Raw genomic sequence first — 25,915 nt, 5'->3', positions numbered from 1 at the left:
TTGAGGAATTAAAACATTCAGTTTATTAAACTAAGGCTAGTGAAGCCATAGCATGAAAAAGAGCTGCAGTCATTTGGGACAAGTGGATGATTTTATAAAGCTAAAATCAAAAGACTTAAGACATGGAAAAATTCATAAGTATGAGGAAGTAATGAAACACAAAAGTGACCACAAGAATTACAAATATATTTAAATCTCAGACCTGGGAAATGGACTATACACAGCCATCTAGGGGAGGAGAGAAACGCCTTAGATGTTCTGACAGCACTGCACCTTTGGCTTGTTTTCAGTGGTTGGTGGAACATGAATAGGAACCACATTGTTGCTTGGAGACATGTCATTCTCACGTCTGTCTGACATTTGCTTCTGAGAAACAATGCGGTATATCTCTGAAGGAAAAAAAAATAGCAATACTTAGTCCAAATAAAACTATCAATACTTAGCACAAAAGATACACAGAAGACATGACTACATCTGCAGCAAAGCCCACAAATAACTAAATAAAGGATACAAAAATGGTAAGCTTTACTTTCAAACAGTCACTGATTAGAATCACCTCATTATTTTAATAATTTCCCTTAGGGTAAGAAAAACAAGTTTTCCATTTCAGAGAGAAAGGTTCCCCAGTCTAATAAACCTTGGTTTATTTATTTTTTAATTTGACAGGCAGAGTTAGACAGTGAGAGAGACAGAGAGAAAGGTCTTCCTTCCATTGGTTCATCCCACAAATGGCCGCTACGGCTGGAGCTACGCCAATCTGAAGCCAGGAGCCAGGTGCTTCCTCCTGGTCTCCCACATGGGTGCAGGGGCCCAAGCACTCGGGCCATCCTCCACTGCCTTCCCTGGCCACAGTAGAGAGCTGGACTGGAAGAGGAGCAACTGGGACTAGAACTGGTGCCCATATGGGATGCTGGTGCCGCAGGCAGAGGATTAATCAAGTGAGCCAGGGTGCCAGCCCCTAAACCTTGGTTTAAAGAGCATTACACAGTTTACGGGTTTAGATGTGAATTAAACTAGAAGATATTTCTGGTCCAAATATATTGACATTTTACCACACACAAAAATCCATCCATCAATCTGTACTATCAGACACATCAGGCATTTTTATTTTTCTAGGCTGTGTAGGAAAGAGCACAACTTTGTAAACATGCTAAAATTCCACAGTACTCAGAAGAGAAAGAGAAAAAATGAGTATGTTTATCAGTGACCTCCTGAATGAAAGTATTCAAATAAATAATTAGACAACACAACCAACTGAAGACTGAATAGGTATACTTTTTTTTTTTTTTTTTTTTTTTTTTGGGACAAGCAGAGTTAGAGAGAGAGACAAAGAGAAAGGTCTTCCTTTTCCATTGGTTCACCCCCCAAATGGTTGCCACGGCTGGCGCCAATCCGAAGCCAGGAGCCAAGTGCTTCCTCCTGGTCTCCTATGGGGTGCAGGGGCCCAAGCACTTGAGCCATCCTCCACTGCCTTCCCGGGCCACAGCAGAGAGCTGGACTGGAAGAGGAGCAACCGGGACAGAATCCGGCGCCCCAGCTGGGACTAGAACCTGGGGTGCCGGCACTGCAGGCGGAGGATTAGCCTAGTGAGCCATAGTGCCAGCCAGGTACACTTTCTTTTAGCGCTTACCAAAACTATTCAGTATCTGCCTCTACCATTAAATGTTAAACCCCATGATGACCAAAACTATCTGACTTATTCAGTGCTATAACTCTAAAATACAGCATATATGTGTTCATTAAATTCCTCCACAGTAAGTAGATGTATCTAACACATTTTATTTGGCCATATACTGCATTGCCAAAAAAATACTTTCCCTGATAACATTAAAGACTTAAGAACAGGGGCTGGGAGGCCAGCGCTGTGGTGCAGCAGGTTAAAGCCCCAGCCTGCAGCGCTGGCATCCCATGTGGGTGCTGATTCGAGACCCGGCTGCTCCACTTCCAATCCAGCTCTCTGCTGTGGCCTGGGAAACCTGAAGATGGCCCAAGTGCTTGGGCCCCTGCACCTACGTGGAAGACCTGGAGGAGGTTCCTGGCTCCTGGCTCCTGGCTTAGAATCAGCTCAGCTCTGGTTGTTGTGGCTGCGGTCATCTGGGGGGTGAACCGGTGGATGGAGGACCCCTCTCTCTCTTTGGCTCTGCCTCTCTCTGTAACTCTTTCAAATAAATAAAATAAATCTTAAAAAAACAGGGGCTAGCGCTGTGGCATAGCGGATACAGCTGCCCCCTGCAGTGCCAGCATCCCACATGGGCACCAAGTTCCTGCTGTTCCACTTCCGATTCAGCTCCCTGCTAATGCACCTGGGAAAGCAGCAGAAGATGGCCCAAGTGCTTGGGCTCCTGCGCCCACATGGGAGGCCCAGAAGAAGCTCCAGGCTCCTGCCTACGGAATGGCCCAGTTCTGGCTGTTGCGGCCATTTGGGGAGTGAACGAGCAGATGGAAGATCTCTCTCTGCCTCTGCCTTTCAAATAAATAAATAAATCTTTTTAAAATAAGAAAAGACTTAAGAACAGAGATTGTATCTAATTTATCTTTATTCTCCCAATGCCCCCTCCTCAAAGTCCTCAAAAGGTAACAGAATTCTAAAAATGAGGCAAACTGATGTAAGCCTCCTAGTATGACACACCAGGGAGGACACAGTGTATTCCTATGCAGGACACCCATGTATTTCATCAAAACTGTTGAAAACGAATTTAATCATGAGCAAACAATCAGATAAATCCAGAATGAGATGAGAATAAATGTCTTACATCTTGGCTGTTCAATATAATAGCTACCTATTTAAATTAAAGCAAATATTTAAAACCTAATTCTTCCACCAACCATGTTTCAAGTGCAACAGCAACCTGGACACCACAGACACAAAACTATTCCATCAATGCAATGTGTGATTGCTGCCTGGAATTAAAAATTTAAAAATCTAGGGTAGGCATTTGGCAAAGCAGTAACACTTTTTTTTTTTTAAAAGATTTGTTTATTTACTTATTTGAAAGTCGGATTTACAGAAAGATTGGAAAAGAGAGAGAGAGATCTTCCATCCACTGGTTCACTCCCCAAATGGCTGCAACGGCCAGGAGTGGGCCAGGCCAAAGCCAGGAGCTTCTGGGTCTCCCACGTGGGTGCAGGGGCCCAGGCACTGGGGCATCTTCAGCTGCTGTCCCAGCATATTAGCAGGGAGCTGGATCAGAAGTAGAGCAGTCGGGACTCAAACTGGTGGTCAAATGAGGTGCCAGACGCTTAATCTGCTACACCACAAGACCAGCCTCTCCATAACTATATTTAACATTTTTTTCAAATACTGTATTAGAGAAAAATATGGTGGACATGCATACGTCCTTCATCTGGAAGCATCAGTTGTTAACGTTTTGCCACATTTGGTTTCTCTCTCCCATGTGTGCTTACACTTTTCTAAGTAAAAAATAAATTGTATGTATTATGGCACTTTAATATTAAATACTTGAGCATTTTGTCTCTTAAGAACAAGGCTTTTACACTTTGTGTTTCTGTGTGGGTGCAAACTGATGAAATATTTACTTAATAAATACTAAATCGATCTTCTGTATATAAAGATAATTGAAAATGAATCTTGATGTGAATGGAATGGGAGAGGGAGCGGGAGATAGGAGGGGTGCAAGTGGGAGGGAAGTTATGGGGGGGAAGCCATTGTAATCCATAAACTATACTTTGGAAATTTATATTTACTAAATAAAAGTTAAAAAAAAAAAAAGAACAAGGCATTCTTCTACATAATCAGAGTACCATATATCATATCCAAGAAATTTAACATTTACATAGCATTTAATGTACAGCCCATATTAAGAGTTCTCCAAGTATACTAATGATGTCCTTTATAAATTATTTTTTAAAGGTTTTTTTTTTTTTTACTGGGGGCTGGCACTATGGTATAGTAGGATAAGACTCCATTTGAGGTGCTGGCATCCCACATGGGCACCGGTTCGAGTCCTGGCTGCACCACTTCCGATCCAGCTCCCTGCTAATGGGCCTGGGAAAGCAGCAGAGGATGGCGCAAGTCCTCAGGCCCCTGCACCCATGAGGAAGACCTGGAAGAAGCTCCAGGCTTCAGATCTGCCCAGCTCAGGCGATTGCTGCCATTTGGGGAGTGAACCAGCAGATGGAAGACCTTTCTCTCCGTCTCACCCTCTAACTTTGCTTCTCAAATAAATAAAATCTTAAAAAAAAAGATTTTTTAATTTATTTGAAAGGCCAAGAGACAGATCAATTTTCATCTTCTGGTTTACTTCCCAAACACCGCCAAAAGACAGGGCTGAGCCAGACTGAATCTAGGAAGCTAGGCGCACAGAACTCAGGTCAGGTCTCCCACATGCGTGGTGGGAACCCAAGAACTTGTACTATTTCTTGCTGCCTCCCAGGGTGCACATTAGCAGGAAGCTGGTATCAGAAGCACCAGGACTTGAACCCAGGCACTCTGATAAGGGATGCTGGTGTCCCAAGTGGCGGCTTAACTGCTGCTCCAAATGCCTGCCTCCCATCTCTCTTTAAAGTTATATCTACTAGGGCCAGCGCTGTGGCCCAATGAGTTAAGCTGCCATCTGCAGCACTAGCATCCCATATGGGCTTGGGCCCCTGAACACATGTGAGAGCCCTAGAAGCAGCTCCCGGTTCCTGGCTTTGGCTTGGGCCAGTCCCGGCCATTTGGGAAGTGAACAAGCAGATAGAAGATCTCTGTCTCCTCTCTCTGTAACTCTGCCTTTCAATAAATAAAAAATATATCTTTGGGCCAGCACCACGACTCACTAGGCTAATCCTCCACCTGTGGTGCCAGCACCCCAGGTTCTAGTCCCAGTTGGGGTGCCGGTTCTGTTCCAGTTGCTCCTCTTCCTGTCCAGCTCTCTGCTGTGGCCCAGGAAGGCAGTGGAGGATGGCCCAAGTGCTTGGGCCCCTGCACCCACACGGGAGACCAGGAGGAAGCACCTGGTTCCTGGCTTCGGATCGGCGCAGCACGCCAGCCGTAGTGGCCTTTTGGGGGGTGAACCAACAGAAAAGGAAGACCTTTCTCTCTGTCTCTCTCTCTCACTGTCTAACTCTGCCTGTCAAAAAACAAACAAATATATATACATATATCTTTAAAAAAAACATATATATAGTTATGGAGTAAAAAAGAAAATTGAAACATTTTCAAAACACTCCAAAATATCAATTTATCATGTGTAAACATTATCTGGGTCCTAATACGAACTGAAATTTTAATATTCTTTCAAAAACAAATATTAAGGAATTACAGTCAATTTTAAGTGGTTCTGAGAATGAGTTTAAGTCCTAATCTTTTAGATAAACATCTCAAAATGTTTACAAATAAAATGACGAAATATGTGGGATTTCTTTCAAAATAATAGGGGATAGGTATGAGACTAGTCATGAGCTAATGGGTATTGATGGCTATTTGGGAGTTCATGATATTATTAAACTTTTTTTTTTCTTTTTATTTGAAAGAGATGGAGACAAAGAGTTCTCTTCTGCTGGTTCCTTCCCCAAATACCCACAACAAGACAGGACTGGACCAAAGCCACAGGGGGGCAGAGACCCCAACTACCTGAGCCATCACCACTGCCTTCCAGGTCTACATGAGCAGGAAGATAGAATCAAGAGTAGGAGCCAGGAGATGAACTCAAGTACTCCAATATCTTAACTACCAGGCCAAACACACACCCCCATTTTATTTCTTGTATATTGGAATCTTTCAATAACAAAAAGATAAAGAATTAAATGTATTAAGGAAATAACTATTTTCCCCAAAATAAGAACTTCTCTAAAACTGAAATACAGCAAGCTATAGTCAACTAGTCAACTGAATATATAAACTATCAAAAGTAGCGGGGGCCGGTGCTGTGGTTTACTTGATTAATCCTCCGCCTACAGCACCGGCATCCCATATGGGCGCCAGTTCTAGTCCTGGTTGCTCCTCTTCCAGTCCAGCTCTCAGGAGGCACAAGAGGGCAGTGGAGGATGGCCCAAGTGCTTGGGCCCCTGCACCCATGTGGGAGACCAGGAGGAAGCACCTGGCTCCTGGCTTCAAATAGGTGTAGCTCCAGCCGTAGTGGCCATTTAGGGGGTGAACCAACAGAAGAAAGACTTTCTCTCTGTCTCTCTTTCTATCTAACTCTGTCAAATAAAAAAAAAAAAAATTAGTGACAACAAAGCCTCAAAAGTTTTTTTTCTTTTTTGTTTTTTTTAAGGGAAAAAAGGTGATTAAAACCTATGTCTGAGAAGGCTGACAGTGGTTAAACACGAACAAGCATCAAAGAAAACTGGATAACTGGATTATAATAAAAATAGCTTATAACATAAAAAAAAAAAAAGGACACAGAAACTTTCTTTAAATTCTTTTCACTAAAAAGGGATAGGATAGGATTGAGTCCGAAAGAAAAGGATTTACCCTTCAGCCATTTAATCAGGTTAGTGCCTAAGGAATAAAGGTAATCATCAATTTACAGTAAACTATATCATTTATTCTTTATATTTTCTAATTCCAAACTGGGTAGATCTCCCCTTTGAAGTGCAAATTATTAAATATGTGATCCTTATACATTTTAACTTCTGTACAGGTTATTTTGAAAACTATTAGGAGAACCAAAACAAAAAAAATTTTGCAATTTTTTTATATAAAGACAAATATACATCAAGCATACAGCAGATTTCTCAAAGAACACAGAGAAATAATTGAAGACATCTCATTACAAAGCAGGAAATGTAAGCAGTGCTGTATAACTGCAAGCATTGCTTGCTTTTAGAAATGGATGACTGCTGCACTTACTTCATTTACCGAGAAGGTATCTGCCAGGAAAAAAGGTCACCCAGGTGTTATAAGGAGAAAGCACTGGTCAGAAAATTGGAAATGTTTTCTTTCTGGTACATTCAGCCCAGTGTCTTCTGGCTGAGTGTGCCATTTTAAAAACAAACTTTGATAAGAAAATAGGAAGCAAGTGATCTTCTGGCTGGTATCTGAACAGAGAAGGTGATTTTAGTGGGGGGATGAGAGGACTAGTAACTTGCTAAACCAGATGCAAGACTGTGCTTCCCTCTTTCAGGGGATGATCTCCTTTAGAACCAAATGAACATGACACACTTAATTCCTATTCGGTTCCTTTTCAAAATGGCCAAAGAACAGGTGGTGAGAAAGAAAAAGAATCTGCCTTATCATTCCTTTATCAGGGTCAATTGTAGGAGAACTAAATGTAAAGTAAAATATTCATATGATAGCTGTAAATATAAAGAAGTAAAGCTAACTAAAAAAGACATTTACCTATTTCTACTCTAATAGAAAGGTGATCTAGCTACAAAGTAATTCTCAGCAAGTTAAATGCAATTGTTCCAAGTCAGAGAACAAGAAGAGTTAAAATTTGTCAGCCTCGCCCCAAACTGTGAAAACAGTGGAGGCCTGATTAATCTACTACATCCCAGGTAGGAGCTTTTACTTTGATAGCTGTCTTCAAACTGATTTGCAGCTATCTGAATTTCTTAAAGGAAAAAAAAAAGCCTCCTAATTTGATATTTTGACATTTTTTAAACCGTTGCCACAAGCCAAGAACAAAGCTGATTAAAAGAGGGGCAAGTGTCTGGTGTAATGGTTAAGATGCCACTTGGGCCGGCGCCGTGGCTCAACAGGCTAATCCTCCGCCTAGCGGCGCTGGCATACCGGGTTCTAGTCCCAGTCGGGGCACCGGATTCTGTCCCGGTTGCCCCTCTTCCAGGCCAGCTCTCTGCTGTGGCCAGGGAGTGCAGTGGAGGATGGCCCAGGTGCTTGGGCCCTGCACCCCATGGGAGACCAGGAGAAGCACCTGGCTCCTGCCTTTGGATCAGCGCGGCAGCCATTGGAGGGTGAACCAACGGCAAAGGAAGACCTTTCTCTCTCTCTCTATCCACTCTGTCTGTCAAAAATTAAAAAAGAAAAAAAAAAAAAAAAGGCTCCACTTGGGATGCCTGCATCCCATTTTGGAGTGCCTCATTCAAGTCCCAGCTGCTTCTTTTTCAATCCAGCTTCCTGTTAATGCAAACCCTGGGAGGCAGCAGGTGATGGTTTAACTGCCTGGACACTTGACAACCACATGGGAGACCTGAACTTTGGATTCACCAAGTTTTGGCTGTTGTGGGCATTTAAGAAGTGAACAAGCAGATGGAGGCGAGAGAGAGAGAGAGAGAGAGAGAGATCCCTCTGTCTTCCAAATAAAATGAAAATGAATACATTTTAAAAAGATTTTTACTTCTTTAATAAAGTACTTGAAAACTTTAATCCTATTTTAAAGGGGCAATATGCAGCTAATCAATTTAATGATTAAATTATCAACTTTGACTGATTAATTTAATTGATGGAAAACTTAGAATTATTTCAACCATAGATTTAATAATTGATCATCATACTGTGGACTCATTAACTACATGGAGGCATGGGACAGATATCACCTTAACCAATGGATCATGAGTGTCTTGATAAGATACACTGACAGCTGCCGGTGTTGAGGAGTAGCAGCAGGTAAAGCTGCAGCCTGTGATGCCAGCATTCCATATGTGTGCTGGATCAACTCTGGGCCATTCCATTTCCAATTCAGCTCCCTGCTAATGAATTCGCCCGGGAAAGGAGAAGATGGCCCAAGTGCACCCATGTGGCAGGCTTGAAAGATGTCCCTGGCAGGGCCAGCGCTGTGGGGCAGCAGGTTAATGGCCTGGCCTGCAGCACAAGCATCCCATATGGGCACCGGTTGGAGTCCTGGTTGCTCCACTTCCAATCCAGCTCCTTCTTTTTTTTTTTTAAGATTTTTTATTTATTTGAAAGTCAGAGTTACACAGAGAGCGAGAGAGGTTTTCCATCCGATGGTTCACTTCCCAACTGGCCGCAATGGCCGGAGCCATGCCGATCTGAAGCCAGGAGCCTCTTCCGGGTCTCCCACACAGGTACACAAGGACTTGGGCCATCTTCTACTGCTTTCCCAGGCCATAGCAGAGAGCTGGAACGGAAGTGGAGCAGCCGGGACTCCAACCGGCGCCCATATGGGATGCCGGTGCTTCAAGCCAGGGTATTAACCTGCTGCGCCACAGCACCGGCCCCTCCAGCTCCCTTCTGATATGCCTGGGAAAGCAGCTGAGGATGGCCCAACTCCTTGAGCCGCTGCACCTACATGGGAGACCTGGAAGAAGCTCCTGGATTTGGATCAGCTTTTTGGATCAGCTTAGCTCCTGTTGTGGCCATTTGGGGTATGAACCAGCGGATGGAAGATCTCTCTCTCTCTCTCTTTCTCTCTGTCTCTCTGTATCTGCCTCTACCTCTAGTCTTTCAAATAAATAAAAATAAATCTTAAAATAGCACCTAGTCCCAGCCATCGTGGCCATGTGGGGAGTGAAACAGCAGATGAAAGATATCTTTCTCTCTCCCCGACTCTCTTCCTTTCAGATAAATAATTCTTTAAAGGGGGGTGGGGGGGAGACACTGACAACACATCTGTAGTGACCCTACCAAAAGTGAATAAGCTAAATTTAACCATGAGAAACATCAGAGAAATCCAAACTGAAGGACACTACAAAACAACTACAACTGGCCTGTACTCCCCAAAAACATCAATGCCTAGGGGCCGGTGCTGTGGCACAGCAAGTAAAGCTGCCGCCTGCAGTACCAGCATCCCATATGGGCACTGGTTCGAGTCCCAGCTGCTCTACTTCCAATCCAGCTTTCTGCTATGTCCTGGGAAAGCAGCAGAAAATGGCCCAAGTGCTTGGGTCCCTGCATCTGCATGGGAGACCCAGAAGAAGCTCCAGGCTCCTGGCTTCAGATCAGATCAGCGCTGGCTGTTGCAGCCAATTGAAGAGTGAACAAGCGAATGGAAGACCTCTCTCGCCTCCTCTCCTTCTTCCTCTGTATAACTCTGACTTTCTAATAAATAAATCTTAAAAAACAAATAGCAATGCCTATAAACAAAAGGCAAAGAAACCATTTTAGATGGGAGTATAAAGAAATGACAGCTAAATGAAATGCTTTGCTAATAAGGACACAGGAATAATTGACAGAATCTGAATAAGGTGTATAGCTAACTCTAATTTTGATCTTTATACTATGGTTATGAAAAGAAATGCCCTTGTTTTTAGGAAATACAAATTGAAAAGTACTTAGGGATTCCTAATGCTCGGGAAGGCAACAGAAGATGGCCCAAGTACTTGGGTCCCTGCCACCCACATAGGGAACCCAGATGAAGATCCAGCCTCCCAGCTTTTAGCTGGCCCAGCCCTGGCCACTGCAGCCATTTCAGGAATGAATTGGAGAATGGAAGATCCCTTTTCCTGTTTCTCCCTTTCTGTCATTCCTCCTTTCAAATAAATATTTTTTTTAAATAAAAGCTTTTTTTCTTCCAGCAACATACAATGTAAAAGTTCCTTTAATACTGTTAAATTTAATGTACAATCAGCCTTAATGAGGTAACTGTTCTCTTTTCTGTTTTTCCTATGTATTAATATTCCCACTGGCATTTAGGAGGAAGAAGAGAAGAGTGAAACAGAAGTTCACTGTTAAAAGAAAAATGAGACACACAAGTAACTGCAGATGGAAGGAAAGACTTGGTCTCATCTTCATTCAGTATCAGAATAAATGCGCTAGAACTAGAGAAGAGATCGGATGGGACGTTAAAAACACCGTAATACTGAAGACTGATGGGGTATCCAGAGGCTTTAAGAGACTCACAGACGTTCAGGTGATTTAAAACACTTGGAGATCAGAGAGGTTCAGTGCCTTAGATTCACAGCGAGTGAGAGCAAAGTAATGAAATGTAAAACCCTAGAACCCCTGAATCTCAATCTAGTACTCTGCACACTAACTAAACAAAGTCCACACATGACGTTCTAAGAAAACCAGACCTTGGCTGCCTGAACCAAACCAACCAGCAATGTGCTTGACACAGGGAAGACTCAATGAAAGCTACTGTGTTCCAAAAACTGCTTACCCAACCCCAGCACTAGTTTTTCTAAGTTACTATTCTTCTGATAACAAGAACAATTCTACTAAACAGGTACATAAGTCACCAAAGTGTATTTTAACCAGTTTTTTTCCCTCATGCCATAACTGCTATTTAGTAACTATCAAATGTTCACTGTGTAGCAGGATAGCTAAGTATTTTACAGGCATTAGCTTGTGCTCATTTTTGGTACCCAGAGTTGTCTGAGCGACACACCATTCTTTTCTATGAATTTCAGAAACAAAACACCTGATAGATTGCAACACAACAGTCAAATGAAATCATACCACAAGGTTTTATAAACACAAACTCTCTCTCAAAACAGAAATAAAAGAACATCCCCAAGTTTTACAGATGAAGAAGATCTTTAAGGTTAAGGAACTTGCCCAAGATTTAGAGCTAACAGTACGTGAAGGAGTCAGGACTAGCACCCGAGTCAGGCCTCCAAGTCCATGTTCTTAATTCCTAGGCTTTATTCCCAACTTTTTTTTTTTTTTTTTTTTTTACAGTAAAATAGTATTTTAAAGCTGAAATCTGCTTAACTCTAATACAAGTACTATATACAAACATTAAATTAAAACTTGGGGACTGGAAACTCATTAATAAACATTTCTCCATATAAACTTTTCAAGACCACCACCACATAAGACTGTCCTATATATTAAGACTATATTCGGGGGGACGGGGGGGGAGGGGAAGGAGCCATTGTAATCCATAAGCTGTACTTTGGAAATTTATATTCATTAAATAAAATTAAAAAAAAAAAAAAGAGAGAGACTATATTCTGGGGTCGGCGCTGTGTCGCAGCGGGTTAAAGTCCTGACCTGAAGCACCAGCATCCCATGTGGGCACCGGTTCGAGACCTGGCTGCTCCATTTCCGATCCAGCTCTCTGCTATGGACTGGGGGAGCAGAAGAGGGCCCAACCCTGCACCCATGTAGGAGACTCGGAAGAAGCTCCTGGCCCCTGGCTTCGGATCAGCGCAGTTCCGGCTGTTGCGGCCATCTGGGAAGTGAACCAGCAGATCGAAGACCTCTCTCTCTGTCTCTACCTCTCTCTGTAATTCTGTCTTTCAAATAAATGGAATAAATCTTTGGAAGAAAAAAAAAAAAAAAAGACTATACACTAGGCCGGAACTGTGGTGTGGTGAGCTAGGCCTCCATCTGTGGCACTGGCATCCCATGTGGGCGTCAGTTCATTTCCCAGATGCTCTTCTTCCAATCCGGCTCTCTGCCTGTGGCCTGGGAAGGCAGTGGAAGATGGCCCAAGTCCCTGAGCAGGAGACCTGGAGAAGACCTGGCCCAGCTCCAGCCATTTGGAGACTGACCCAGTGGAGAGAACCTTTCCCTCCGTCTCTAACTCTGCCTCTCAAATAAATAAATAAATAAATAAATAAAACTATATTCTAACTCACGAGTTCTTAAACGTACTATACAGTTTATGGAGCGGGCATTGTGCCACTGCGGGTTAAGCCACCTCTGCAATGCCCACATCCCATATCAGTACTGGTTTCAGCTCTGGCTACTCTACTTCCAGTCCAACTTCTGCTATCACATCTGGAAAGGCAGCAGGTGATGGCTCAAGTACTTGGATCCCTGGATGGACTTCCAGGCTCCTGGCTTTAGCCAGCTGGCTACTGGGGTCATCTGAGGTGTTAACAGCAGATAGAAGAAAATTCTTGTCTGTATCTCTCTCTCACTGCCTTTCAAATAAATAAAGTAAATCTTCAATTGAACTTTTGTATATTCAATCACTGGCTGATTTTATCTGCAAGTGACAACCTGCATCTTCTGCATCACAGCAGAGTTTTCTTTTCACTTAACTTTTTTAAAATTTATTTTTTCCCAGCCTTTTCCTTTCTTTACTGAATTTCTAAAACACATTTATATTTTTCCACATCAAGGTAGATTTAAACATAACTTCAGCTGTGACTGTGATAGCAAAAGTGAACAAATTAGCCTCAAAACATTTTCCCCATATAAAGATGAATTGGGATGACTGAAGCTCAATGAACAAGATCTGTAACTAATTTTGTACTGCAAACAGCTCTCGCTATAGTAGTTCTCAAATGACAGTCATTCTCCAATGGTGTGATACACAGCTTCCTGAACAATCCGCTTTTATGACCTTCCTGAAACTTCCAATTCCAACTGGTATAATCCGAAAATGCAAATCTTACCTGTTAGAATTGTTTGAAAAGCAGCTTCTACATTTGTAGAATCTAAAGCAGATGTCTCAATAAATGACAAACCATTCTTTTCTGTGGGGAGACACAAAAACTCGGTTTTGTCAAGTTTTACAAGTAAAAGAAAGAATGTCATATAATTAAGCTCTCAAAAAAGAAAATAACAGAACTTTTCAAAATCTAAGACTGTGCCAACTTCTGGGACCGAAAGGGCACCATTCTGTTTATACTCTACCAGACTGAAGTTTTCATTGGCTTCTTGATTAAATATTTATTACTCTAAACATTACCAGTAGCAATGAATGAGATCACTCAAAATGTAGTAAACTTACCAAACACTCAGCTGTGCTCATTCCTTACAGTCCTCTGCATCCCTATGGTATTCACTTAGAATTTTAGAATTCTGGTATTACTGAAATAAAGTTTCTTCTTGTCTGGGAAACTAAAAACTGTTATAGAAAACTATTCACAGCATAATCACTAGTGCAAGGTCATGACTTTCACTAGCTAAGAATGCATGATGTTGCTTTCTGATAAGCTGCCCCTAACAAAACTGGGGCAGGACCAAGGGAAAGGCAGATCTCTATGGGGCCAAAGACAGCTCCTAAGCAGCTGCCTCCCTGTTGGTCCCTAACAATGGCTAGACCCATCTAGAGCTGCCTTGGTAAAATACAGACATTAATAGATTTCACCTACCACTTCAAGGGACAGAAAAGAGGACAACGTTTATTTTCTGTTTTTTTTTTTTCCCCCCCACAAAAACTCAAAGTCTTGGTGTTTCAGCTAAAGAGCCATACAGTAATCACAAACTTTCAAAACAATCACCTTTGTTGAGTAATCCTGTTTACTTTTCTGAAACTATTACAACTACCCTCAGTGAAAGAGTGAAGAAACCTCAAGACATAATAGTAAGAACTACAGAATCACTGTAATAGCATGGGATTCAAATCACTGACCTGCAAAAGCTCTTGCTTCATCGGTAGGAACTGCCCTGAGATGACGTAAATCACTCTTGTTGCCCACGAGCATGATAACAATGTTACTATCGGCATGATCTCTCAGTTCTTTCAGCCACCGCTCTACATTTTCATATGTGAGATGCTTAGCAATGTCATAAACCAATAAGGCACCTACAGCTCCACGATAGTATCTGGAAACAGAAACACACACATTTTTAATTTTTTATTTACTCACAGTAATTGAGAGGCAGAGAGACAAAGAGAAAGGGGTAGACGTTGCTCATCTGCTGGTTCACTCCCCAAATACCTGGCAGCTGGGAATTCAATTCAAGTCTCCCACATGAGTGGCAGGGATTCAAAGACATGAATCACCACCTGATGCTTCATGGAATCCAAAGCAGGGTCGGGACGCAAACCCAGGTACCCCAATATGGAATGCAGGGGTCCCAGTCACTGCACCAAACACCCACTCTCATTTTGTTTTGCTTATTTATTTTCATCCACTTGAAATGCAGAGATAGCAAGAAAGAGATCAATCTTCCATCTGCTAGTCAACTCCCCAAACGCCTACAGCAGCCAGGACACCAGAACTGCATCCAAACCTCCTGTATGAGTGGCAGAGGCTAACACCTGAGTCATCGTCTGCTGCCTTCCACAATGCATTAGCAGGAAGCTGGATTGGAAGCAGAGTAGCCAGGACCTGAAGTGGCACTCTTAATATTTATTTATTTGAAAGAGTTATATATAGGGAGATCTCCCATCTACTGGTTCACTCCCTCAAAGGACCACAATAGCCAGGGCTGGGCCAAGCCAAAGCCAGGAGCTTCCTCCTAGTCTCCCATGTGGGTGCAAGGGGCCAAGCACTTAGGCCATTTTCTGCTGCTTTCCCAGGTGCATCAGCCATTGAGCTGGATCGGAAGCAAAGCAGCCAGGACTGGAACCCATATGGACGCCAGCACTGCAGGTGGCAGCTTAACCCACTGTGCCACAGTGCCAGCCCCTCAGCACTCTCAATAGGGGACACAGCTGTCCCAAGAGGCGGCTTAACCCACTGTACCACAATGCCTACCCCTAGAAACATATCTCGTTTCCAACTTGTGGTTGCCTTCCCACACAAACATTTACCAGAAAGGAACAACAAAATAGAAGCAAACACCAGAAGAATTCAAAACATGGATCACATATTTTTAAAAACACACTTAGAGGGGCCAACATTATGGTGCAGTAGATTAAGCCAATGCTTGCAAGGCTGGCAACTCACATCAGGGTGCTGGTTGAAGTCCTGGATGGTCCACTTCAACCCAGCTCCCTGCTAATGCTTGGGCCCTTGACACTCATAGGAGATCCAGATGGGATTTCTGGCTCCTTGCTTTGCCCTGGTCCAGAATCCAGTGTTTGGTTATTTGGGGAATAAGCTAGGATTATATCTGTTTCTTCTCTTTTTGTTGCTCTTTCAAACAAGTCTCTTTAAGAAACACACACACACACACACACACTTAGAAATAAACATCTAAGAATCTTATCTGTGGTTTCACTTTCCAGTTTCAATTACCCACAATCAAACCACAGTCTAAAAACATTAGATGGGAAATTCTAAAAATAAACAATGTGTACTTTTATTTCTTCATTTTATTTGAAAGAGAGGGAGAGACAGGGAGACCTTCCATCTGCTGGTTCACTTTCCAAAAGCCCAAACAGTCAGGGCTGGGCCACGCAGAAAAGCCCAGAACTCAGTCTAGGTCTCCCACATGGGAGTCAGACTCAGGCACTTGAGGCACCATCTGCTGCCTCCAAGGGTGCACATTAGCAGGAAGCTGGACTGGAAGTAGAAGAGCCAGGACTTGAACCAGGCACGCCAACAGGGATGCAGGCATCCCAAGTGGCAATTTAACTGCCTGTACTGCATGCCCACCCTAACAATACATATTTCTTAAGTGGCATCTGAGTAGCATAATGAGATCTCATGCAGTCCCACTCCCTCCAGGCTGGGACAAATCTTCCCTTTGTCAGGTGTATCCATGCCACATAAGCTGCCCACCCATCAGTTACCAGATCAGCTATCCTGGTATTATGGTGCTTAAGTTCAAGTAACCTTTATTTCATTTAATAATAATACCAGGCATAAGAATAGGGATGCTGGCAACTCAAATGTCAAGGAAAAGTCAAAATTTAAAGTTAAAATCCTTTAAGTTTACAGATATAGAGTTTGGTACTATTCATGCTTTTGGGTATCAATGGTGGTACTCAAATGTATCCCTCATGGATAAGGGGAACCACTGTACATCTTCTATTACCAAAAGTAGCTAATTCACTTGACAGAAATCTGTTTTGCAGAACCTAAAAATGATGAGACTTACGCTGATGTTATAGCTCGGTATCGCTCTTGCCCTGCCGTGTCCCATATCTGTGCCTTTATTGTTTTCCCATCAACCTGGATGCTTCTTGTTGCAAATTCTACTCCAATGGTGCTCTTGCTTTCCAGATTAAATTCATTTCGAGTAAATCGAGATAGAAGATTACTTTTTCCAACACCAGAATCTCCAATAAGGACAACTGAAAAGACAAAGAACACAATGTCAGATGAATGAGATAACCACATTCAGAATGCCACTATGCTTTCATCAGAATGTTTGGCTTCAACGCAAAGAAAAAAAAAAAGACAGGACATCTTATTTTTCAAAAGATTTATTTAATTTATTTGAAAGGCAGAGTAACAGAGAAGATGGGAGAGAAAGAGGTTTTCCATCTGCTGGTTTACTCCCTAAACAGTCCCCACAGCTCCAGTCTGGGCCAGGCCAAAGACAGGAGCCAGGAGCTCCTGCTGGGTCTCCCTCATGGGTAGCAGAGGCCCAAGTGCTTGGGTCATCCTCCACTGCTTCCTCAGATGCATTAGCAAGGAACTGGATCAGGAAGTGGAGCAGGTGGGACACAAACCAACACTCTGACATTGGATGGCAGCAAGGGCAGCTTAACCTACTATGCCACAACCCTGGCCACAGGTTATCTGATTTTTAAAAAGGGATGGTGGGCAGGAGGTCAAGTAGCCCATGCTCTTGACCATGTCACTCAGTAGAACCAATTTATCTTCTGTTTTAGGGCCTGTGGTATGGCACAGCAAGTTAAGCCAGCTCCACTTCTGACCCAGCTCCCCACTAATGCACCTGGGAAAGTAGCAGAAGGTGGCCCAAGTACTTGGGCTCCTGCCACTCACTTGGGAAATCCAGATGAAGCTCCTGGTTCCTGGCTTTGACCAGATGCAGCCATTTGGGGAGTGAACCAGTGGATGGAATCTCTCTCTCTCTCTCTCTCTCTCTCTCTCTCTCTCTCTCTTCCTCCCTTCCTCCCTCCCTCCCTCCCTCCCTCCTTTTCTCCCTTTCTTCCCCCTCTTTCAAATAAAACAAATCTTAAAAAAAAAAAAAACACCCTGTATTCTTCTTTCATGACTTCCACACATTACAGATGTGGTACCATTTTAAACAAGCAATTTTGATCACGTGTACTAGCCACTGATGGCAGGTATTAATTACCATCAATGCTAAACCAATCTTACTACTGAAGAAGAGAACTTAAAAAATCAATCCAAAACTAAATGAACTTAAAATGTATCAGACATGAAAACAACAAAGAATATTAATAGATATGGAGGAAGAGAATATGTTTTATTTAGTTACATCAAATAAAAGGTGTGACTTGAGGACTGACGTTCATTCAACACAGAAAGCATCAGGTTTATAACCTTTGCATCAGATCATAGAAACTAAAATGATCTTTAATAGTTGCTTGTATCACATTACCACAAAGCTAGGGACCATTCCCCCCACACCACACACACACACACACACACAGTAACTAAAACAAACCTTACCCCACTAAAGATAAACAAGGGCCTAGGAAGCTAATACTTCTCACTTATTGGCACACACTTTCACTTATGAATTAATGATTTTTTTAAAAAACAGGTTTAACTAGATGAAATTACTTATGATTCCTATAGGAGACAGTGTATTTACTAAGTAACTTTTTCACTCGAAGTGATCATACTTATGAATTTCAAAAACAATGAAGGAGGCAGACATTGGCCTCAAAGTTAAGACACAAATTAGGACATCCTTGTTCCACGTTTGAGAACCAGCTCCTAATTCTTGCTTCCTGCAAATGTGGACTCTGGGGAAGCAGTGGTGAGGGATCAAGTAACTGGGCTCCTGCTACCCACATGGGAGATCTGGATTATATGCCAGGCCCCAGTTGGCCACTGCACAGCATTTGGGCAGTGAATCAGCAGATAGTAGCTCATTCTTTCTCTCTCTCTGAATAAATAATTTTTTAAAGATTTATTTATTTATTTGAAAATCAGAGTTACACAGAAAGAGAAGGAGAGGCATAAAGAGGTCTTCCATCTGCTGGTTCACTCTTCAATTGGCTGCAACGGCCGGAGCTGTGCCGATCTGAAGCCAGGAGCTTCCTCCAGGTCTCCGATGCGGGTGCAGGGGCCCAAGGACTTGGGCCATTTTCCGCTGCTTTCCCAGGCCATAGCAGAGAGCTGGATCAGGAGCGGAGCAACCAGGACTCAAACTGGTGCCCACACGGGATGCCAGCACTGCATGCAGTGGCTTTACCCACTGCGCCACAGCACCAGCCCCTGAATAAATAATTTTTTAAAAGACAGAGCTACAGAGAGGCAGAATTACACAGAGAGATCTTCATATGCTGGTTCACTCCCCAAATGGCTGCAACAGCTGGAGCCTGCTGATCTGAAGTCAGGAGCTTCAGCTGGGTCTCCCACACAGGTGCAGGGACCCAAGCACTTGGGCCATCTTCTACTGCTTTCCCAGGCCATGGCAGAGAGCTGGATCAGAAGTAGAGCAGCTGGGACTCAAACCAGCGCCCAAATGGGATGCCAGCACTGCAGGTGGCAACCTTACCCACTACACTACAGCACTGGGCCCCTGAATAAATAATTTTAATGGACAAATAGATAATAATAGATAAGTTGTAGATCAGCTCAGCTCCGGCTGTTGCGGCCATTTGGGGAGTGAACCAGCAGATGGAAGACTGTGTCTCTACGTCTCCCTTTAACTCTTTCAAATAAATAAATCTTAAAAAAAAAAAAAAAAAAAGCCAGCGAGACCATAACTAGAAAATCAAAGATAGGAGGCCCAGGAATAAGACCAGGTCTTTACAAAAGAGACTGGGATTCTGGGATTTGGTAGTGCAGGCAAAGAGAGGAAAACACTGTGAGAGCTCACTGCATGCAAGTCAGAGGAAAAAGAGTCCATTATGCATTGCTTCCTCGCCACAGGAGCGGATGCAAGCTGGCTTCTGGACAGTCTTGAAGGGAGTACATTATCAAATGCATATCTTTCTGGCTTTCTCTATCAGCTGATTCAGCAAGAAATCACCCCGGCAGCACAAAGAGTAGTTATTTCTAACTATCTAATCAATTAGAGGGTGTCCAAGGTGAGGGGCAAACACACATATTATATTAAACGTTTTTATCTGGGTACCCGGGAAGAAGATGTCAAGGTCATGAAAACGTACAAATCTAATGCACTTTCAATTTTTTAGAAAGATTAACTGAAATGTTAATTTCCAAGGTCCACCATCCTGACTGTGAAGTCAAAGGCCAGGTTTTTGCTTTTTTTTTTTTTAAGATTTACTTATTCATTATTTTAAAGGCAGAGTTATAGAAAGGGATCTTTCTATAAGAGGGATCTTTTATCTGCTCTTTTATCTGGGGCTGCACCAGGCAGAAGCCAGGAGCCTGGAACACCATCAGGGTCTTCACAATGGGTGGCAGGGACCCAAGCACTCAGTCCATCTTCTACTGCTTTCCCAGGCCATGGCAGGGAGCTGGATCAGAAGCAGAGCAGCTGGGACTCAAACTGGTGCTGGGTGCTCATGTGGGACACTGGCATACCGGCTGAACCCGCTGCGCCACAAAGCCCTTTCAACACAAGAGTCTACTTATTAATAGGATACAATCACTGTGACTTCTTAGTACACTAGGCTGGATGCTTCGCTGAGAAAATCCTGTAATAGCACAGAGGTATACAAGCCTAACTTGAAGAGGGAACCAGAAAGAAGGAAAAAACCAAAAAGTTAGAACATTTCTGTTTCACAGGCACTCCCCCAGGAAACAGTAACCCAGGAACCAGTCCCAGGGTTAAAGTCAAAGCGTGCAGTGAGGCATCTATAATGACAACGGATGCCTTTGGAACAAAAAAGACAGAGACAGACACACACACACACCCTCAAAGAAGTCTCCACCCCCCACAAAAAGACCAGCCCTTTCAAGTTTTGGTTTCTTCCCTTTTGATCTCCACTTTCAACCAATGATTATGTTAATTACTTAACCAACTTAAAACTTTTTCATAAAGATATAGTAAGAATTTTTTTTTATATAACCAATTAACTTTAACATTATAAAAAAAAAAAAACAGCAACCTTAGCATTCAAAACTCATGAATGCTTCATACAGTATCAAATAGTTATCTCAAGGAGACATGGACAAGGTTACCAGAATAAAGACTAGCAAGTTGTTACAGGATACCTTACAGGACCACCGGACACTGATGCTACAATAGTGCAGTCAGGAAGATGCTGAGAAATAACAACTCAATAAGGACAGCTGCTTCTATGCAGTTACCAACTGAGAAATCAAAACAAGAGTAACATACAGGCTCACTAAAATAAGAAAGAAAGAAATGAAAATAGGATACATTACCTAAGCAACACAAGAGAATGTATTGGCTACGGTTTTGTTTTTTTTTTTAAAGCAAAAAAAATAAAGCTTCATGGACTCAAATTTAAATAATTCCAATCAAAACAGTTCCTCTCATTAAGATAACAATATTTAATTGCTTATTTAAATGTGAGTGATATGTGATCACACCCTATAGTCCATGAACTTGCAGTGACTTTCCTATGCTTTCCATTATTTCTATCTTGGGTTAAAAGTACTTCCATTTAAGCATGTTATAACTTAACTCTACCACCTACATAAGGAGTACTTCAAAAATTTCAAGAAAAATGGAATGAAAAGTTAATTTTGGGCAAAAAAATTTTGAAATCTACACATAGCCTTTGCATAATACGCAATTTCCATCAACTTTTTTGAAGATTTTTCATATGCATGGATATACATCTATATATATCAAATACATTGCTAAATACCATAAAAGCAGAATACATGTACTAATTATCCATTATTTAACAAAAATTTGCACCTCTTTACCCCCCTGTAGTTTTATACCTGATCCTGCAAACTAATTTACTGGACTAGAACTCGTATTTATTCCATCAAACGCAATACATCAGCTCTAATCTGAAGGAGAAACCACTTATTTTCATCCTGGTTTTCATAAACCTGGATGTCACAGTCTAACTTCACCAAGTCTTTCTAAAATCAAAAGCATTCAGAAGGCTGAAGTCTAAGACAAGTTTTTCCTGATTCAGCAGAATCCAAGTTGCTCAACCAAAAGTTGTGAAAGAAAAACTACTAAGAGGCAGGACAACTACCTCAACTGGGATTGTTTCCACTGACAATCAGCTGACTCCTAATTACTACTGACCTCCACCGAGGGGAAAGACAGGGCGGTGAGCAACAGACTGCACACCCAGATGCTTTCAGAACAAGTGACTTTCACTGGACGGGTGTCTGATACCGTATTTGTCAACAGGAACTAGAGCCATTGCCAACCTCATTTATGTGTCCCTCGGGATCTTACCCATGTTGTGCGTAAATACTTAAAGAACTGCAGTTTGTAAAATAAAAAGTCAAGCTTCAAAAAATAAAACCAATCCCCCCAACCAAAAGCCTCACTGCTGAGCTTGAGTGAAGATTAATGTGCAAGAACAAATGCGTAATTTAGAATAATTGTCCTACGCTCCCCACATTAGATTCCCATTCAGACCACGGCGTCCCACGCTGATCCAAACAACCCTTCATTTCCAACTGGTTAGAGTTACAAATTAACTCCACTGCCTTCAGCTATTAAGTCTGCTGGGTAAGACTTCTCTGAAGTAGAGACAGCAATGGTTCATCTCAGTGAACAAATCTCTATAGAAGGAAACCATTTTAAAGTAAAATTATTCTTGCCTAGCTTTAAAATGAGAATTGTATAAATAAAGAGACTGGCTAAATAATCAAGCACTGAAGTTAAGAAAAAAAAAAAAGGTGACTCATATCCTGTAAGAGCTTCGAAGACATGGAAATCCTCCTCAGCAGAATTTTTAAACACCATATTTTAAACAGCACAACAAAATGAAACCATAACCCATGAACATAAAATAGTTTAAGTTCCTACTTTTATGCTTCTTTAATAATATGTAAATGCTCTTCCGTTTAGAAACAAAGTTCAAAAAACGGACAAGATCCACAGTAGCTGCCTTCACATTCACTGAGCCCTCCCAGGAGCTAAAACCGTAATTGTCCGACAGTCTGGATCAGGGAGTCCCAGAGTTCCCTTCAGAGCTGAGGCTGAAACACTTCACTTCCCCGAGGTCATAAACCCCAGAGTGGAATGGAATGTGAACTCAGGTGTATGTGATTCCAGAACCCTGTGCTCTCAATGGTACAAGGATGGTCTAATTCCTCAAACCAGGATGGCTAATATTCTGGGGTTGTTTTTTCCCCAACATTCCAGTTCCAAACCAATCAGGAGAAAAACCCTGAGAGTCTATCTTGCTCTAAAGTACTTCAAAGGTAGCTAACTGCCCATGACATTGTAAAGGACTTGAAAAACAAACAAAAACCTCCCTTTAATGACTAAACCCAAAAGGCTCCAGGGACTGAAGTAACTTCTCACCAATTCCGATGCCTTCTTGAAAAAGTACACAAACTAATGCAGGTCTCCTTTTCGTGTCTGTAAAGCGACCTGAGTGCCTTTTTCACTGTTAATGACTTTCCAACACGGGGGTCGTAGATATTGAAGGCACTCAGCCTATACTCACCCTCTACACAGAATATTCCAGCTCGGAGGACTAAGGTAAGAGCATATTATCACCGAGATCGGCAAAAGTATTGGTAAAGCAAAGCAATGTTTCCTGCTTCCTTTAGTCAATCATTCTAAGCAACCAATGGCAAAGTCAGAAGCAGTCACCATGCTCACCACTCTTTCCACTCCGCCCTCCACGGTAGAGCTCTAATAGCAATGGCTTCTTCCTCCCTGTAATGATCTTTGTTCAGCTCACTACTGATGGCTGCCCTCACTCAGGAGGGAGGACTACCAGAACCGAGCGCAGCCACCGAACAAAAAAGCATTCACTGGACTCGTCTCTCACGGAGAGCCGTACCCTTCACCTTTGCTGATTAAAAAACAAAAACTCTGGATGCTCCCCGGCTCGACCAGTAAGCAAGCCTCTCGCCCCTCTCCCCACGCTCCAACTGCGTACAGTCCAAGGGCACACACGTCCCCCTCTCCGATCACCACGCTTTAAATGGCCCCGAGGAGCACACAAGTCCCCTCTCCCTCCTTTCGGGAAAGGTAGGCGGCCCACTAGGGCTCTTCCCTTCCTGTTGGATCCTCCCAGGGTTGCAGCAGGAAGCAGCCAGTCCACAGTGATAAAGCAGGCTAGTATTTGTGCAGCGCGCAACCTTTCCTGCTCAGGAACTGGGCCTTCAGGTCTGGCCGGGATAACAGCCACCACCCATCCGCAACCCCTTCCCGCGAGCCGAGTACCGAGTGATCCCGGGTTGGCTGCAGCTGTGCCGGGAGAGGAGTTTAAAAAAAAAAAAGGCTAGGTGGGAAGTCCCCGCCGGTCGGGCCACTGCGACAAGTGCACGCAGGGGTGATGGACAAGCCCCCCGGCCCTCGGCACAGAGTTCCCAACTCGGGGGTGGGCGGGGGCCGGCCCGAGCAGGCTGCGGGGCGGGCGGGGTGGGGTGGGGGCCCGAGCCGGGGAGCGGGGGGCGGCCGCCCGAGGGGAGGGGCGGCGAGAAAGGCTCGCGCGGGGGAAGGGGACACGCGGGGAAAAGCCCCGCGGTGGGAGCCCGAGCCGAGGGAGGGAGCGGCCCGGGGCCTGTCACCGAGGCCGGGCGGGGATGGAGCCGGCCCGGGGCCTGTCACCGAGGCCGGGCGGGGACGGAGCCGGCCCGGGGCCTGTCACCGAGGCCGGGCGGGGACGGAGCCGGCCCGGGCGGAGGCTGCGAGGGAGAGGCCGCGGCGGGGGAGGACACGCGCGCACACACGCGCGCACACACGCACACGGCGAGGGGCGCCGAGGCGCGCCGCGGCCTGGCGGGAGGCGGCCCGGCACGACCGTGGGGACGCCGGGGCGCGCGGCCGTGGGAAGCTCCGTCCGGGGACGGCCGCACGACCCGCGAGGGAAGGAAGGGCCGAGGCAGGCCCGTGTCGGGGCTGGGGCAGCCCGCACGCGGGTCCCCCGGGAGTGCCCCGGGCCCCCCGAGGGCGGACAGGGCCGGCGGCCACGGCCTCACCTTTGAAGAGGTAGTCGTACTCGTCGTCGCGGGTGCCCATGGCGCGGCCGAGAGGCGAAGGGGCGGGAGCAGCGGCGGTGTCGGTGGGACCAGGGGGCGTCGCTGCAGGGGTAACCCGAGCGCCGAGCCTCAGCTGCCGGACCGGCTGGAGAGCCCCGCCCTGCCGCTGCGCCACTTCCGGCAGGCCCCAGCCCCCGGGGGAAGTACTTCCGGGGAGGCGGCGTCCCGCCCCCCGCCGGGGACGGGCGCTGCGTCGGCGCCCGCTGCGGCGTCAGGGCTCACAGTCACCCTCGGAAAGCGTTTCAGAGGGCGAAACCCTGAGTCCCGGCTTCCCAGCTGGTGCCAGTCGTAGTGGCCTCCCGTTCATTGCTGGCACCGCCCAGCCGGGCAGCGGGGCGCGGGAGCGCGTGGAACCCGCTTGTGGTGGCTGGGTGTGCGAGGGGGGCGGGGTTCTCTAACGATTAGAGGGCCGGAGCCGGCAGCACACGTGTGGCGGTTCCATGGTGTAATGGTTAGCACTCTGGACTCTGAATCCAGCGATCCGAGTTCAAATCTCGGTGGAACCTGCTCAGCTTGCTTTTATTTTTTTTCCTCCCCCAGTCACATTTTTATTTACTTATTTGCATTTCAACAAGTGTGACATACTGGGCCTTGCATTAGGTAGGGTGAGAATTGGAAAAAGTAAAATATAATATTCGCCTACGAAGACCTCTGCCCCTCTTCGCCCTCTGTAGCGTGGACCCTCTGCCTCCAGCTTTGATTCAGAAGCTTCAGCGAAGCTGGAATTGCCCGTCCTCAGCCTCGGTCAGTGCAGGATCCCCTCGCCCGCTCCTCCCTGGAAATGTGTCGGATGCCCGCCATACACTGCCACCGTCCTCATCAACAGTCACCAGGGAAGAGTCCCATCTGGTGGCCGCCTACGCCCTCACCGGACAGGCAGAGCACGGGCTGCCCCTTGTCCTTTGACCCGAGTGATCCGCAGAGCTTCCTGGTATTTGGAGAATTCTGTGAATGCCAAAGAAAAGCCTCCCCCCCCCCCCCCAGTATCACACTCCCACCGCCTGTGTGCAAACTCAGTTTACACTCTGGTCCAAAAGTGCCTGTGAACTATGACCCCACCCCCTATTCTCACCCCCACTCCCTGCTCCCCCACAGAATGCCCACCGCTGACACCTTGAGTTTCGCCCAGTGAGACCAGCATCCAAAAGTTTGTGATCATTTGTTAGGGCAGGAATAAAAATAAAATCGGGGGCCAGCCTTGTGGCGGGGCTAAGCCGCTGCCTGGGGCACCAGCATCCCATATCTGAGTGCCAGTTGTAGTCCTGACTGCTCCGCCTCCGATCCAGCTTCCTGCTGT

At 44.7% G+C, this 25,915-nt stretch overlaps 1 protein-coding gene and 1 non-coding gene across 2 annotated transcripts; one reads left to right on the top strand and one right to left on the bottom strand.

The window, feature by feature from the left end:
* RAB11A (RAB11A, member RAS oncogene family) lies at positions 1 to 24,712 on the bottom strand. Its single transcript, XM_062206169.1, has 5 exons — positions 24,559 to 24,712; positions 16,478 to 16,673; positions 14,118 to 14,311; positions 13,156 to 13,236; positions 1 to 389 (listed from the first exon to the last, which is right to left on the bottom strand). Exons 1-5 carry the CDS (start codon positions 24,596 to 24,598, stop codon positions 250 to 252), a joined length of 651 nt encoding a protein of 216 aa, XP_062062153.1. The 5' UTR covers positions 24,599 to 24,712; the 3' UTR covers positions 1 to 249.
* Positions 24,713 to 25,052: 340 nt separating this feature from the next.
* Positions 25,053 to 25,124, top strand: TRNAQ-CUG (transfer RNA glutamine (anticodon CUG)). The gene has a single exon. It is a non-coding gene; the product is annotated as a tRNA-Gln (tRNA).
* Positions 25,125 to 25,915: the final 791 nt, after the last annotated feature.

Source organism: Lepus europaeus, chromosome 11, assembly GCF_033115175.1.
Source record: "Lepus europaeus isolate LE1 chromosome 11, mLepTim1.pri, whole genome shotgun sequence".
Classification (NCBI taxonomy): Eukaryota; Metazoa; Chordata; class Mammalia; order Lagomorpha; family Leporidae; genus Lepus; species Lepus europaeus.
This window is presented reverse-complemented; position numbering and strand designations above follow the sequence as displayed.